The following is a 17,395-nucleotide window of genomic DNA, read 5'->3' as shown; positions in this document are numbered from 1 at the left end:
CCTGGATGAGTGTAGCTCCCACAACATTCAAGAAGCTTGACACAGTCCAGGACAAAGTAGCCTGCTTGATTGGCACCACATCCACAAACATTCACTCCCTCCACCGACGCACAGGAACAGCAGTGTGTACCATCTACAAGATGCACTGCAGGAATTCACCAAGGTTCCTTCGACAGCACCTTCCAAACCCACGACCACTACCATCTAGAAGGACAAGGGCAGCAGATAGATGGGAACAGCACCACCTGGAAGTTCCCCTCCAAGTCACTCACCATCCTGACTTGGAAATATATCGCCGTTCCTTCACTGTCGCTGGGTCAAAATCCTGGAACTCCCTCCCGAACAGCACTGTGGGTGTACCTACACCACATGGACTGCAGCGGTTCAAGAAGGCAGCTCACCACCACCATCTCAGGGGCAATTAGGGATGGGCAATAAATGCTGGTCCAGCCAGAGACACCCACATCCCATGAATGAATAAAAAAAAAATCCAAGGTTCCGTACAATTGAAGCAAGACTTTGTTATTCCTGTACTCAACTCTTCTTGCAATAAACAATTGGAAACTCTTTCGAGTTATCAACAGTCACAGATTGCAACTCTTTCAAGTACAATCGCAGTTCTTGGTTTCCGGGAGTGGAACATGAACCCACAACCCTCTGATTCAAAGGCGAGGGTTCTATGGACTGAGCCACAGCTGAAAGACTGACACACCATTAGCCTTCCTAATTGCCTGCTGCACCTGAATTTCGGTGACTTATTGATGAGGACACCCAGGTCCCTTTGTGCATCTACACTTTCTAACCTCTCACCATTTAGGAAATACTCTGCACATCTGTTCCTCCTACCGAAGTGGATAACCTCACATTTTCCCACATTATATTCCGTCTGCCATGTTCTTGCCCACTCACAAAGTCTGTCCAAATCCTTTTGAAGCCACTTTGTATCTTCCTCACAACACACATTCCTGCCTAGCTTTGTGTCATCTGTGAACTTAGAAATGTTGTATTTGGTCCCCACTCCAAATCATTGATATATATTGTGAACAGATGGGGCCCAAGCACTGATCCTTGTGATACCCCACTAGGATCCCACTAGTCACAGCCTGAACAACACAAGAATGACCCGTTTATTTCTACTCTCTGTTTTTTGCCTGTTAACCAATCCTTAATCCATGCCAATACGTTACCTCCTATCCCATGTACTTTAATTTTGATAACCATCCTCCTGTGGGGGACTTTATTGAAAGCCTTCTGAAAATCCAAATACACTGTGTCCATCGATTCACTTTTATCAATTCTGTGAGTAACATCCTCAAAAAACTCCAACAGGTTCATCAAACATGATTTCCCATTCATAAATCCATGGTGACTATGCCTAATCAGATCATTATTATCTGAGTGTATATTTATGACATCATTTGTAATAGACTCGAGTATTTTCCTGACTACTGATGTAAGGTTAACAGGCCTGTAATTCCCTGTTTTCTCTCTCCCTCCCTCCTTAAAAAGTGGGCTGACATTTGTTACCTTCCAAAATCCTATAGATTCTGGAACGGTTCCTGCAAATTGGAAGATGACCACCAATGCGTCCACTATCTCCGTAGCTACCTCTTTCGGTACTCTAGGTGCTGCATTTTCTGGGTTTTTTTTAGGCTCAGATCTGGAGTATTTTGCATTTGTAGGTTGAAGTTCATAGTTAGCCATTATGGCATAGGAGAAGGCCATTCAGCCCATCGAGTCCAGGCCGGCTCCCTGTGGAGCAATATAGTCAGTCCCACTTCCCCACTCGATCCCTGTAGCCCTGCAGATTTATTTCCTTCAAGTACCCATCCAGTTTCCTTTCAAAATCGCCACTTCTACTATCCTCATAGGCAGAGAGTGCCAGGTCATTAGCACTCACTACGTTAAAAAAGTTCTTCCTCATGTTCCCCCCACATCTCTTACCCAAAACCTTCAATCTGTGTCCCCTAGTCTTTGTACCATCAGCTAATGGGAACAGCTTTTCTTGGTCTACCTTATCTGAATCTGTCATGATGCACACATGCTGTTAATGTGAACTTTGAGATCACAGGCCCAGCGATGGTTTCTGCTGCTCCTTTTTGTAATTTACTGGGTGGGGATGCAATTAACCACATCTGGGTTCCCAATCAGCTGCCCTCCCAACTCCCGGCTGCTCTGTTGAGTTTATCCAGAGAAGACCCAAGTCTACGCTGTTGACCTCAGTCTCATTCAGCTAAGTCAGTGGGGGGGTTTGGGGTGGGGGGATTCGAATGGGATGGCTGGTGAGAATTTTTTTAAAAATCTGTTCTGTATTCCCACTCCTAGGACTAGGACTAGGCTCAGTTGTGATGCATAGTGTAGTTGGATAGCGACTGTCTAGTTTGTCCTGTTGGCAATGACCATCACCAACAAGAGAGAACCTATCCAGTGCCCCCTTGATGTTCAATAGCATTACCATCCCTGAATCCCGCACTATCAACATCCTAGGCGGATCACCATTGACCAGAAACTGAACTGGACCAGCCATATAAATACTGTGGCTACAAGAGCAGCTCAGAGACTAGGAATCGTGCGACGAGTAACTCACCCCCTGACTCCCCAAAGCCTGTCCGCCATCTACAATGCACAAGTCAGGAGTATGATGGAATACTCCCCACTTGCCTGGATGAGTGCAGCTCCCACAACACTCAAGAAGCTTGACACCGTTCAGGACAAAGCAGCCCGCTTGATTGGCACCCCATCCACAAACATTCATTCCCTCCACCGGTGCAAAGTGTGTACCATCTACAAGGTGCATTGCAGAAACTCACCAAGGCTCCTTAGGCAGCACCTTCCAAACCCACCACCACTACTATCTAGAAGGGCAAGGGCAGCAGATAGATGGGAACACCACCACCTGGAAGTTCCCCTCCAAGTCACTCACCATCCTGACTTGGAAATATATCACCGCTCCTTCACTGTCGCAGGGTCAAAATCTTGGAATTTCCTCCCTAACAGCACTATGTGGACTGCAGCGGTTCAAGAAGGCAGCTCAACACCATCTTCTCAAGGGCAATTCAGGATGGGCAATAAATGCTGGCCCAGCCAGTGGTGCACATATCCCGTGAATGAATTTTTAAAAAGGTGGAAATGGTGGGTAAAGAATGGAACTGGGATTGGGTGTGAGGCCTCTATAGTTGAATAACCAGCTAGCACCCATTGTTCAGGCTCTTGCATGACGAACACCATGCTCTATTTATATTCAAGCGGATGTCAGTGGGCTTTCTGCTTTAGTGATTGTCCTACAAGCCACTCAGTTTTAAATACAACCCGGGCACTTCCTCTCTCCCCATCCCCAACCCTCCTCTTCCTTTCCCTCCCCGAAAATAATTATCAAGTTTATTAAATTAATTTCTACCACTTCCGAAGGTGGGATTTGAACCCACAGCCCGGTAACAGAGCCAGATGAGAACTTTGTTTTCACTCGGCGAGTTTTGTGAGCTGGGTTGTGCTGCCTGAAAGGTGGTAGAAGTAGATTCAACTTTAAATTTCAGTAGAGAATTGGATAAATACTTGAAGGGAAATAAGTGACAGGCAGATTGGTGCAACGGGGAGGCAGTGGTGTAGTGGTAATGTCACTGCGAGGACAATGCTTCGGGGACACGTGTTCAAATCCCACCACGGCAGCTGGTCTGGAATCGAAATCTAGTCTTAGTAATGGTAAGCATGAAACTATCATTGATTATCATAAAAACCTTTCGGGTTCACTAATGGAAAGAGATCTGCTGACTCCAGTTCCACAACAAAGTGGTCGACTCTTAATTGCCCTCTGGAAAGGCCTCCTAAGCTACTCAGTTCAAGGGCAACAAATGCGGGCCTTGCCAACAACGCCCACGTCTATGGGAAAGAGCAGGGGAGTGGGACGAATTAGATCGCTCTTTCAGTGGTGCAATGGGCTGAATGGCCTCCTTCCCTGCTGTAAGATTCTAGTCCAGAGCCAATAACCACGACTGGCTGAGTGCAGCAAGGGAGCTGAAAAGTTGAGCAGCAGAATCTGTACCTAAAGCAACCAGGGGTAGGCAACGAGGAAATGAAGTGAGAAGTTAGCGAAATAACCCAAAATGGATCTTTTACATCCTGCTGCGAGGGCAGATGGGGCCTCTGTTTAACATCTCATCCCTAAAGACAGCACCTCCAACAGTGCAGCATCTTCTCAGTACTGCACCAAACATCTCAGCCTGTGTTCTGTGCTCAAATCTCTGGAGTGAGACTTGAACTCACAACCTTCTGGTTCCGTGGCTATGGCTGACTGGAATTCAGGAGACGTACCTTTACCCTCACTCTAGCTCATGCACCCACTTAGATTGTTTCTGCTCCTGTTGTCTATAATTTGCATTCTAACATGCGGTTTGTGTTCCTCTTCCCAGTACTTGGAGCTGCGGTTTAATAAAGCAACACGACTGTGTGGGACACTGACCTTCATTTTCCAGATGGTGAGTGTGGTGTCTGACTGATGTTTCTATTCTAATAGTTAAATACTCATGAGCAATGATCCCGTTAAATTTTCCTGCTGTGTGACCTGTTTATTTCAATCAGTGGTATCGTTTAACTTTTATTCTATGCACAGTATCTTAACGAAGACAACGTGTAAGCAGCCTGTATGGTAACTTCAAAATAGCTGCGCTGTCACTCAAGCGCACAGCTTAGAGGAAACCTGGCTTCTCAGCTGGAATTTAGAAGGACAAGGGCAGCAGATAGATGGGAACACCACCACCTGGAAGTTCCCCTCCAAGCCACACACCATCCTGACTTGGAAATATATCGCTGTTCCTTCACTGTCGCTGGGTCAAAACCCTGGAACTCCCTCCCTAACAGCACCTTGGGTGTACCTACACCACATGGACTGCAGCGGTTCAAAAAGGCAGCTCACCACCGCCTTCTCAAGGGCAATTAGGGATGGGCAATAAATGCTGGCCCAGCCATGCCTTGTTAAAATAATTTAAAAAAAGCATTGCAGTGGGTCTGGAGTCACATGTGGGCCAGACCAGGTCAGGATGGCAGATTTCCTTCCCTAATATTAGGATGGACATCAGTGAACCAGATGGGTTTTTGTGACAACCCAGCAGTTTCATGATCACCATTACTGAGAGTAGCTTTTTATTCCAGATTTTAAAAAATTAATCGAACTAAAATGTCACCAGTTACCTTGGTGGGATTTGAACCCCTGTCTACAGAGCATTGATCTGGGCCTCTTAAGTTACCAGTCCGGTAACATTAACACTACACTGCCATCCCCTTCAAACAGACCCCCTCCCCTAGAAGTGTGGGTATGAACCAAGGCAGCCATAGCCTTGGCTGTAGTACTTGCCCAAATCGAAAGACCCACAAATCATGTGGTGACCATGGTCAACCAAAAACAATAGCCGGGTGGCCGAGATATTGGAGATGATATTGTGGAGCCACACACCAACAGAGTTAATACCTGGACAAAGGGAGGAGGGGAATTAGTGAGTGTTGAGGGTGGCGAGGGAAGGGGGGGGTGGTGAAGTGGAAGTCCTATTTTGATATTGATAATAAACACAACTCAACATGTTGACATGAGTATGTAAATTAATCTGGCTGGTTCATCTGCATTGACTCTCTGCCACTTGTTCTCACATGCTCAATAAAAGTGAGTGGACGGGTGCAAATAGTAATGAAAAAGGCTAATGGGGTGGTGGCTTTTACTGCAAGGGAACTTGAGTACAAAGGGGTGGATGTGGTGTGAATACCCTGTCTGGAGTAACTGCTTTTAATCTGGGCACTACACCTCAGCAGGGATATATTGGCCATGGAGGGAATGCAGCACAGATTCACCAGTATGATCCCACGGTTTAAAGGGTTAAATTCTGAGCACAGGTTGCGCAGACTAAGCTTGTAATCCCTTGAGTGGAGAAGATTAAGCGGTGACCTAATGGCAATGATTAAAGGAGTTGATGGTTGGATAGAGACTAACTTTCCTCAGGTGTGGGAAGTCCAGAACACAGGGACATAACCTCAATCACGAGGGAGGCCAGGAACTCTCCTTCACACAAGCAGTAGTAGAATTCGGAAACTCTGCCCCACAACAAGGCTGTTGGTGCTGAGGGTCAATGGAAAATTTAAAAACTGAGATCAATAGATTTTTATTAGGCACAGACAGGAAGGGTTGTGGAACCAAGGTGGGTGGATGAAGAAAAGATGCAGATCTGCCATGGTTTAATTTAGGGCTTCCCAAACTGTGAGTTGCAAACCCGCCCCCAGTGGGTTGCAGGATGAGATTTTTGGGACACTCGCTCCGAGGCAGGTACTGAATGATTTATTATTTAATTTCAGAGATAATTAAGAGTGAACCACATTGGTGTAGGACTGGAGTCACATCGACAGCAAACTGGGCGAGGATGGCAGGTTTCCTTCCCTAAAGGGATATCAGTGAACTGGGAGCATTTTACAAGATTCTGGCAGCTTTTTGATCGCTTACTGAAAACCAGCTTTGTGTTTTGAGATCGATTAAAACTGAATTCAAATTCTCAAAGTGACCCAGTGGGATTTGAACATTGGCCCTCTGGATGACTAGTCCAGTAACAGAATTATTAGACTACTGTAGGATGCCCTTAGATGTGAAACGAAGGTGTCCTGACTGGCTGCACCTTTGAGTTCCATGTATTCACAGTGGGTTAAGACTAGCCATGCTCGAATACAAAACTATCGAGTTCAGTCACCTAATAACAAGTATGTGTTTGTGCATACGGTTTTATCAGGAAACACTGAAGCCTGAACCGCATGATGCAAATCCTGTCTTATTTGTGCAGTGGGTTTGCTGTTCAACAAAACGTACAATGCGATGAGGCAGTTAATGATCAGCTATGAAACTGCTCAACTTTTCTAAAGGCTCTTCTGTCTGATCATTTGATATTCCATGCTTGGGTTCTAAAGGTCGATATCAGATTAAATTTGCAATCAGTGTTCAGTTTACCTTCATTCTGCAGTAGTTAATTGTTAAACTAGATGGACTTAGATGCTGTACATAAAATACAGGATACCATGCAGCTCATTGTGCTCATGCCAACTCTTGCAAAGAACTATCCAACTAACTCCATTCCTCCACGCTCTTTCTCTGTAACCCGGAAAATGCTGACTTTTCAAGTCTTTATCTGATTCCGCCCTGCAAGTTACTACTGAATCTGCTTCCGCCATCTTTACAGGCAGCATGTTCTAGGTCATCACAAGTTGTTCCTCCTCTCCCCTCTGGTTCTTTTGACAATTGCCTTAAGTCTGTGTCCCCTGGTTACTGATGCTCTCGCTAGTGAAAATATGTAACCAGTTTTTTACAAGTAAACATTGTGTGGTGTAGGTTCTAGACTGAATCTAAGGGCTCAAAACTCAACAGTTCTCTACGATATGATGGCATATATCAGAAGGATCTCAATGAAATTAAAGATACGAAGCGAAAAAGAACTTGCATTTATACGGCACCTTTCATACCTCAGGATTTCCTAAAATACATTACAGCCAATAAAGTAATTTCTAAGTGTTGTAACAAGCAACCAATTTGTACACAGCAAGCTGCCACAAATGGTAACGTGATAATGATCTTATAATTTTTTGATGTTGGTTGGGGAATAAATATTGATTAGGATACTGGGAGAACTCCCCTGCTCATCTTTGAGTAATTCCATGGCATCTTTTACATCCATCTCAGAGAGCATATATAGGACCTGTGTTTCATGTAGCTTTTAAAAGCTGCACCTCCGACAGTGCAGCCTTCCCTCAGTACTGCACTAAAAGGGTCAGTCTGGATTTTGTGTTCAGTTCTCTGGATGGGGTTGCATCACAGGACTTGCGTGTTGAAGTAAGGCCACGCAACAGACCCAACTAACTGCGGACTCATTTTCTGGTAAAAATAATGGAATTGGTTGCCTGGAACAAACTAGGGAAAGTAACCCAAGTAAATGGCAGCCATGATGGTTTTAGAAAGAGCAAGATCCAACTTGGCTAACTCCCTTGACTTCTTTCCGAGGAGGTGATGTCCCAAGATGGCAGTGGGAACTCCTACAACATACCAAGACTTCCCGAAGGTTTTTTGATAACATTCCACATGAAAGGCCTGCCCAATAAGTTCAGGATCACTGTATTTATGGTACAACCTTGTTATTGGCTGACAGGGAGTCTCATGCAAAGTGCAGCATGTCAGACAATGCAGCACTTCTTCAGTACTGTGTGGAGTTGTCTCTACTCGAGTCCAGTGGGGTTTGAACCTACAGACTCGGCGGTGGTAGAGCTATTTTTTTCTTTATTCTTTCACATGATGTAGGTGTCTTTGACAAGGCCAGCATTTATTGCCCATCCCTAATTGCTGTTGAACTGAGTGGCTTGCTAGGCCATTTCAGAGGGCAGTTAAGAGTCAACCACATTGCTGTGTGTCTGGAGTCACATGTAGGTCAGAGCAGGTAAGGATGGTAGATTTCCTCAGTGAACCAGATGGTTTTTTACGACAATTGATATTTTAATGGTCACCATTACTGATGGCTAGCTTTAAATTCCAGATTTATTAACAAGCAGCTGTGGTGGGATTTGAACCCATGTCTCCTGATATGACTGATGCAGTTGGTAAAGCGGAGTTATTTAAAAATCCCAGAGGGAAACTTTAAACAACAGTCACAATCAATAATTTTAAGTGTTATATTTGAGATGCGACCCTAAACTCAGGAATCAGACCACTAGCTCTCGAGGTTTTATATTAAACTAAGTGAAACATTTTATTAATTACACAGGTTAAAATATATACACAAATTACGACTGTCATAACTTTTAATAAATTCCCAAATTAATCTCCATTAAGGCAACAACAACCCATAGACTTAACCAGACACCAAGCAAAGCATTTTCACTGTACAAATACAAAATGAGGTTCTTTTAATTGTGGAGCCAGTTGGAGGCTGCAGCTGCCTTTTGATCTTACATTGCCTCTGCTCTGCACACCCGAAAACTACTGAAGTTATACCTACCACCACTGATTGAATTAAAATCTCATTGTCCCACCAGCCTCTTTGAACTCCACCTTCCAACAATGAAACCCCTTTCATAGTACCAATTTTATTAGTAATATAAACATATTGCTTGGTATCTGTTAGAAAGGCATCAATTTTCACCCCACTTCTCGAATGCTCTATTCAAAAAATGCAAATACACGCTATCTCTCTGTTTACATCTCAAACTAGTACACCACAGCACTCAGACTAGCTGGCTTTAGTCCAATTAAGACATACCCATAGACTAACCTCTATTTTAAAAGAAAAATATTTTCCAAAATATTATATACATTAATAGCTTCATGACATCCCCCTCCTAATCAGAAAATGAATCGTCATAATTCTAAATTATGATACTAAAAATATAATAACCCATATCACACTATCTCCTATATTTATTACACTATTACATTACCAGATGTATGCATTAACTATATATATATTATATACACACACACGTCCTTGGTATCAACAGAAATCACTCCAGTTCAGTGTTCAGGTTTTTTTTAAATGTCCCGACTTCCTTTAAGCTTCAAATGCTTGATAATGCATCTGCGAACATATTTTCTCTTCCAGCAATATGTATAACACATAGATTAAATGGTTGTAACAATAGATTCCACCTGAAAAGCTTTGCACTTTTGCCACAAAATTTGTCCTAAAACTTCAAAGGATTATGGTCTGTATAAACGATTGTTTCTAATGAATTGTTTGCAACATAAATTTCAAAATGCTGTAACGCTAACACCAAACTCAAAGTCTCTTTTTCGATTGTTGAATATCTTCTCTGTTGTACATTCGGTTTCCGTGAAAAATACCCTATCGGTTTTTCAATTCCAGTGTCATCTTCTTGTAAGAGTACAGCCCCAATGCCTATATCGGCCAACTTGAATTGCTTGGCGTAATTAGATACTGCCGACACTGGTGTCGTAGTTAATACAGTTTTCAAATAATCAAATGACTTCTGACATTCCAGTGTCCATTGAAACTTCTTGTTTTTTTAAATAGTTCAGTCAGTGGAGCAACCACTTGGCTAAAATTTGGTACAAATTTCCGGTAAAACCCACTCATGCCCAGAAATCTCAAAACTCCTCGTTTTGTTGTAGGCACTGGGAAATCCATGATAGCCTTGACTTCCACATCTCTCGGAGCCACCTTACCATGTCCAATGGTATGGCCCAGATACGTAACTTGCGCTTTTGAATATTCATTCTTAAGCCAAGTTCATCTTCAAATTAGCTTCTTGTAGTCGAGTAAATCATTCTTCCAGATGCTGTAAATGCTTCTCCTACGTCTGACTGAAAACGATTAGATCATCAATATAAACAGCACAATTGCTTAGACCTGCAATTACTTTGTTTGTCAGTCTTTGAAATGTCGCAGGTGCATTCTTCATACCAAATGACATGACATTAAACTCATATAGTCCACTTGGCATTACAAAAGCTGATATCTCCTTTGCTCTCTCCGACAATGGTACCTGTCAATATCCTTTTAGCAAGTCAACCTTTGTGATAAATTTCGATTGTCCCACTTTCTCAATGCAATCCTCCAACCGTGGTATGGGATATAAATCAGATTTTGTCACCACATTCACCTTTCGATAGTCCACACACAGTCTTTGTGTTCCACCCGGTTTCGGTACCAGTACAACAGGCGAACTCCCAATACTGCAACTAGACTCAATGATATCGTTTTGAAGCATGAAATCAATTTCTTTTTGTACTTGTGATAACTTTGCTGGATTTAGCCTATAAGGTTGTTGCCTCACTGAAGATGATATTTCCATATGTAAAGCTAAATGTGTCTTTCCCAACTCATTTCCACAAATAGCCTTGTGTGACTGCAATCGCTTTTCCAAATCACTTTGACACTTGCTTGGAAGGGAACTCAATATTGCATTTACATTTTCAAGCACCCCCTTGTTATCCAGTTTGATTAGAGGAAAATCAATTTCAGAGCCCTGCACTTCTACCTCTTTCTCATCATCCACCATCACTAACATCTCTTTTTGTTCCTCTTCCCTGTCAAGGTACTTTTTAAGCATATTTACATGACACACCCTCTGCTTCTTTCTTCTATCTGGAGTATTTATTAAATAATTTAATTCACTCAATTTATTTTCAATCCTGTAAGGTCCACTAAATCTTGCATTTAATGAATCCCCTAGTATGGGTAATAAAACTAATACTTTCCCTCCAGAAACAAAACTGCGAATTTTAGTCTTCTTAACTGCTTTCACTTTCATCACCTGCTGTGATTTTCCTGTTATTTGACATGTATGACAGGTTCTACAGAATTTGACTACAACCCTATGCAATCCTGGCCAAAAGAAATACCTCTGTATCTTTTCCTGTGTTTTCCTAATGCCTAAATGTCCTCCCATTGCAATTTCATGAGCAATCCTCAGAATCTCATTTCTATAACCTAATGGGAAAACAATCTGAAGCACCTCCCTCCAGCTTTCATTTGCTGAGACATGATCCGACTGCCATTTTCTCATTAATATATTCCCTCGAAGATAATAACATACTGGAATACATTTTGCTTCGGTGTCTGAATAAGCTCTCTGATATAACTGTTTTAATTGCAAATCATTTCCTGTAACTCCGCTAACCTCTTTTGAGTTATAACTTCAACTGAACTGTCCTGCATTCCTTCCTCCTGAACAATGTTATCAAATAGAGTGCCAGCTAATTGGATTTCAACACCTTCTCCTGGCCTTTGAACTGCCTGCTTATCTTCTTTATTTTGTTCTTCCCGATGGGCTTTTGATCTCATTATAATACAATCAGGAAACAATCCAGGATGTTCCTTCTGTAGCACTTCTGTTGAAAACACTTCTACAGGCTGCTCAACTACCATAGGCATCACCCACATTTGCGATCCAGCTATATCATTACCCAGAATAAATTGAACCCCTGCAATGGGCAATTTTTCCACCACTCCAACTATAACTGCACCCGTGTTCCATCTGCTCTTTAAATTTACCTTCCACAATGGAATAGGTTTAGCATCTCCATGAACCCCTCTTATTATTATCTTCTCCTGCAACACTCCCTCTGAACAACAAATATCACTATCCCACAACATTAGGGATTGACTTTCCCCTGTGTCTCTTAAAATTTTAACATCTTTACCTACTCCACCCTGTACACACAAAGTCTTTAAACATTTCTGCAACCTGCTCCTCAGAATTCTCTTGAGTAAACTGTGAACACATTCCCACTTCTTTACCTTTCACTGATTCTCCCTGTTTCACCTGTACACAAACCACTGGTTTTCCCTGTGCCTGAACCTCAGAACCCACAGCACTTTTACTTCCAGAGCTTTTCTGTACCCCAATAATTCCTACAGATTTTTCCTGTGACCTCCAACACACTGACTTCATGTGCCCCACTTTATTACAATGAAAATGCCTCAATTTTCAAATGTCACTTCTACCTTCAGTGCCTTCCTTTATCTTTTGAGAAAAAACTTCCTGGGAACTTCCAGCTGCTCCTTCTCTTCCCTGACTACCTGCCTTCCTTTCACCTTCCCACTTTTTATCCTTTTCCAATTTGAAAGGGTGACGGAAAAAAGGTTAAGCTCTATGAACTAACTCATAATCATTAGCTATCTCTGCTCCTTGTCTTACAGAATCAACACTTCTGTTCCTCCACATTAGTTCTCACTACCGAAGGGATTGAATCTTTAAATTCTTCCAAAAGAATTACTTCCCTAAGAGCTGCATATGTAGTTTCTATTTTTAATGCCCGTAACCACCGGTCAAAATTATTTTGTTTTACTCTTTCAAACTCAATATAACTTTGCCCAGGCTGTTTTCTCATATTCCTAAATTTCTGCCTGTACACTTCAGGAACCAACACACATGCACTCAAAATAGCCTTTTTCACCACACCATAATTCACCGACATTTCTTCTGATAGCGAAGCATATACCTCATGCGCCCTACCTAACAACTTAGACTGTAATAATAACGTCCAATTTTCCTGTGGCCATTTCATCTATTTAACTAGCCTCTCAAATGAAATAAAGCATGCTTCAATATCTATTTCCTCAAACTTTGGAAGAGCTTGTACAAATTTAAACATCTCCCCACTGGGTTCTACTCTGGAGATGAGTCCTTCCTCACCTACTGGTGTCTCTTTTCTAAATGCCAACATTTTCAGTTGGAATTCTCTTTCTCTCTCTCCTTCTCTTTCCTCCTTCTCCATCTTTGCAATTTCTTATTCCCTTTTGAAAGCCATTTCTCTGTCCTTTGCTTCTAGTTCAAGCTTTTACATTTGCAACTGAAGTCTCACTACCTGCAGCTGTGACTCACTAGTGTCAGGTTTCACTTCCAACTGTAGATGCTGTGCCACACTTTTAACTATATCAGATTTCCTAGCCCCTGCAGGAAACCCCAATTGTAACTTGTCCGCCAACTCTGTCAACTTACTTTTGGTTATTTTCTCCAACCCACTGAGAGTTATTTCTTCTACTCCCAGGCAAGTCTTAGCAATTGCCAAAGCCATCTTACAATCTCACTACTTCTAAAATACCTCACCAACTCCTGGATTCAAAGAACCTCTCATACTCGTAAGCTTTACGATCCACCAATTGAGGAATTAGAAATATAATTTATCCCGGCACAGCCCCCAATTGTTAAGGCCGATGCAGTTGGTAAAACGGAGTTATTTAAAAATCCCAGCGGGAAACTTTAAACAATTGTCATAATCAATAATTTTAAGTGTTATGTTTGAGATGCGACTCTAAACTCAGGAATCAGACCACTAGCTCTCGAGGTTTTACATTAAACTAAATGAAACATTTTATTAATTGCACAGGTTAATATATATACGCGTGGCTACAAATGACTACTATCATAACTTTTAACAAATTCCCAAACTAACCCCCATTAAGGCAACAGCAACCCATAGACTTCACCAAACACCAAGCAAAGCATTTTCACCTTACAAATACAAAATGAGGCTCTTTTCATTGTGGAACCAGTTGGAGGCTTGCAGCTGCCTTTTGATCTTACATTGCCTCTGCTCTGTACACCCGAAAACTACTGAAGTTATACCTACCACCACTGATTGAATTCAAATTCTCATTGTCTCACCAGCCTCTTTGAACTCCACTTTCCAACAATGAAACCCCTTTCATTGTACCAATTTTATTAGTAATATAAACATATTGCTTGGTAGCTGCTAGAAAGGCATCAATTTTCACTCCACTTCTTGAATGCTCTATTCAAAAATTGCAAATGCACGCTGTCTCTCTGTTTACATCTCAAACTAGTACATGAAAGCACCCAGACTAGTTGGCTTTAATCCAATTAAGACATACCAGCAAACTAAGCCTCTATTTTAAAAGAAACATATTTTCCAAAATATTATATACATTAATAGCTTCATGACACTCCAGAGCATTAGCCTGGGTCTCAGGATTACTAGTCCATTGACATTACCTCTCTGCCACTGTCTCCCCTCTATTGCTGACAGTAAGATTGAATTTAGACTGTGAGATTTACTTGTTGTGAGAGAAGGTTTTGTTGATGGTAATACCAGTCTTTATCTTCTAATTGCAGGTGATATACATGGGCGTGGTGCTCTACACACCTGCACTGGCGCTTAATGCAGGTATGTTAAGGTAGAAACATAGAAAATAGGAGCAGGAGTAGGTCATTTGGCCCTTTGAGCCTGCTCTGCCATTCAATATGATCATGACTGATCCTCTATCTCAATGCTGTACTCCTGCACTCACCCCATACCCCTTGATGCCTTTAGAGTCCAGAAACCTATTTCCTTCTTAAATATATTCAGTGACTTGGCCTTCACAGCCTTCTGTGGTAGAGAATTCCACAGGTTCACCACCCTCTGAGTGAAGACGTTTCTCCTCATCTCAGTCCTAAATATTCTACCCCATATCCTGAGACTGGGACCCCTTGTCCTAGATCCGCCAGGCAGACAAAATATCCCTGCACCCAGTCTGTCCATCCCTGTCAGAATTTTATACATTTCAATGAGATCCCCTCTCATTCTTCTAAACTCCTAGCCAGCCCGACCTCTCCTCATACGACAATCCTGCCATCCCAGTATATAGCATAGTGAAATGACCAGGGCATTTGAAGCTCACCTGTATAGATGGAACCCCCTCAAGCCTGAGCTGATTTTCCTAAAGTCGCTATAATAATGTAAAACATTGAATGAGATTTTTTCACAAGACAACAAACTGCACAGAAACTTTGTTGGAAAACCTAAGTATGATCATTGGCAGGATGACTGGTTTCCTAATGAGTTCCAGTCTATATAAAGCAGGAGCAGTGTGGGCTTTGTCTGATAAAGTCCAGCTTGTTGTAGGGCTCGTTGAATAAATAAAATTCAGCTCAACTCCCCTCTGGTTCTTGTGCTAATTCCCCTAAATCTGTAATAAAAACAGAAAGCGCTGGAAAAACTCAGCTGGTCTGCAGCATCTGTGGAGAGAGAAAAACAGAGTTAACGTTTCAGGTCCAGTATGATGACTCTTTAGAACGGGAGAGGTAGAGATATGGGTTCTATGCTGTCGAGAAAGGGGGGAGGGTCAGGGATAGGTTAGAGAGTGAGGAGATTAAATTACAAAGATGTCATGGGAACAAAAGGCAAAGGGTGTGGTAATGATAGTAGTAAAGTAGAAAAGCATTGGTCCAGAGTAGGAGTTCATAGTTTAAAGGTCAGCCCTGTCTAAAATCAAAACGGCAGAATGTGTTAATAGCAGAATAAAAGTCAGTGTTGTCTGAAAGCAGAACATGAGAACAAGATACAGACTGGCACTGGGGAAAAATAAAATACAAAATGGAGGAGAGAGTTCATGGCCTGAAGTTGTTGAACTCAATGTTGAGTCCAGAAGGTTGGAAAGTGTCTAATCGGAAGATGAGATGCTGTTCCTCCAGCTTGCGTTGTACTTCACTGGAACATTGTAGCAGGCCAAAGACAGATATGTGAGCATGAGAGCAAGATGCTGAACTAAAATGGCAAGCGACTGGAAGGCTAGGGTCATTCTTGCAGACTGCTGTATTGTTAAAATATATAGAGTGTGTTTGGTATTTTGAGTCTTGGGTGTGTATAGATATGGTATGTAGGCAATTATTTCAGGTGGTTTAGTGCAGTTCCACTGTGGTGGGTCCAGGGGTATGACCAGACTGACTGTGAGACCCACCAAGACTGACCTCTGGCCGATGTTGGACACGGTGCGAGGCTGGTCACTTTACAGCTGTAAATATTGATAACACTTGGTTCATGTGATCTCCTGGACTGGTTCTGATCAACTATGGGAGGCATCAGAGAGGAATTTCCCGGAACATTTTGTCCCCCCCCTTATTGACTCTGAGATTTTTTTCCCTTCTTTGTTTTTTCTCTCCCATGTAATTACCTGGCCATTTTGGTGAAGGTGGGGAAGTGGCAAATGTCCAGTCAAGATTCTCCACTTGTAAAATGTGGGACAGGCTCGATGAACGAATTGGTCTCTTCCTGCCGGTCACTTTCCTATCCTTACATCTGCAGTCTGAGACTCTTTGTCTGCACTGTGCTGGGCTTCAGTCTCAATTCACATTAGCTTCATTAAATTAACACAAAACCTTTAGTGTAAAAAAAAATCTGACTGAATTATCAGACTCTAAATATACATTCCTCGTGAAATACTCTGTAAACCTGTAATTTATTAAACTATTCACGGTTAGAAACTAATTCGGAGGTTACTAAGCAGGTCATTCCAAACCGTGTGCCAGAAATGAATGCCTGGGTTTCCCACCTTCTGATGCCAGCTGCTTGCTCAGACTGCTACCCCACTCCTCAGCCCATGAAATATTCTGACAAGCAGTCCCAAATTTAAGACAACCTGCTTTGTGGTGTCCTTCCCCGAGGTGCAAAGTGATAGAACAATGAGGTGTGTTTCCCCCAGGACTGGGGATCCGTGTTTGATAAAGTGGCGGAGGGGGGGTGGTGGGGGGAGGGGGTAACAGTGGCTGGGGGCATTCGACCAGAACAGTTCAAAGAGAAACGAGTCGCAGCCTCTTTCTGTTTAAGTTGGCCTTCGGTTACTATTAAACAGGCAACAATGCACTTTATATGGTCAGAATGGGATTTCGGGGATTGGGAACCACAATCCAACATGAATTCCAATGGAAGACTTGCCTTTCCTGAGTACATGGCTGTGTTTATTGCCCCTAACATTGGTGTTGAGTGACCCGCTTGGGCATGGGCGCTTATTTTATTGGTGACAACCCCCAAATAAGGAGATAGATTGAATTGAAATTGCTGTGCTCGGGTTTGACCTCTGAAGCCCTGGGTGGCTGGTCCATGTAACATGCAATCATTTCACATTGGACACGCCTCAGGGAGAGT

General features: G+C 42.5%; 1 protein-coding gene across 1 annotated transcript in view; it reads left to right on the top strand.

Moving 5' to 3' along the window:
• slc5a6a (solute carrier family 5 member 6a) overlaps positions 1–17,395 on the top strand; it is a 71,648-nt gene that overhangs the window by 14,744 nt on the left and 39,509 nt on the right. Inside the window, exons 3-4 of the mRNA XM_078560564.1 lie at positions 4,407–4,472; positions 14,605–14,656. Of these exons, the coding sequence (XP_078416690.1) occupies positions 4,407–4,472; positions 14,605–14,656 (118 nt within the window). The remainder of the gene's footprint in view (positions 1–4,406; positions 4,473–14,604; positions 14,657–17,395) is intronic.

This window comes from Cetorhinus maximus, chromosome 2 (genome assembly GCF_964194155.1).
Source record: "Cetorhinus maximus chromosome 2, sCetMax3.hap1.1, whole genome shotgun sequence".
NCBI classification, from domain to species: Eukaryota; Metazoa; Chordata; class Chondrichthyes; order Lamniformes; family Cetorhinidae; genus Cetorhinus; species Cetorhinus maximus.
This window is presented reverse-complemented; position numbering and strand designations above follow the sequence as displayed.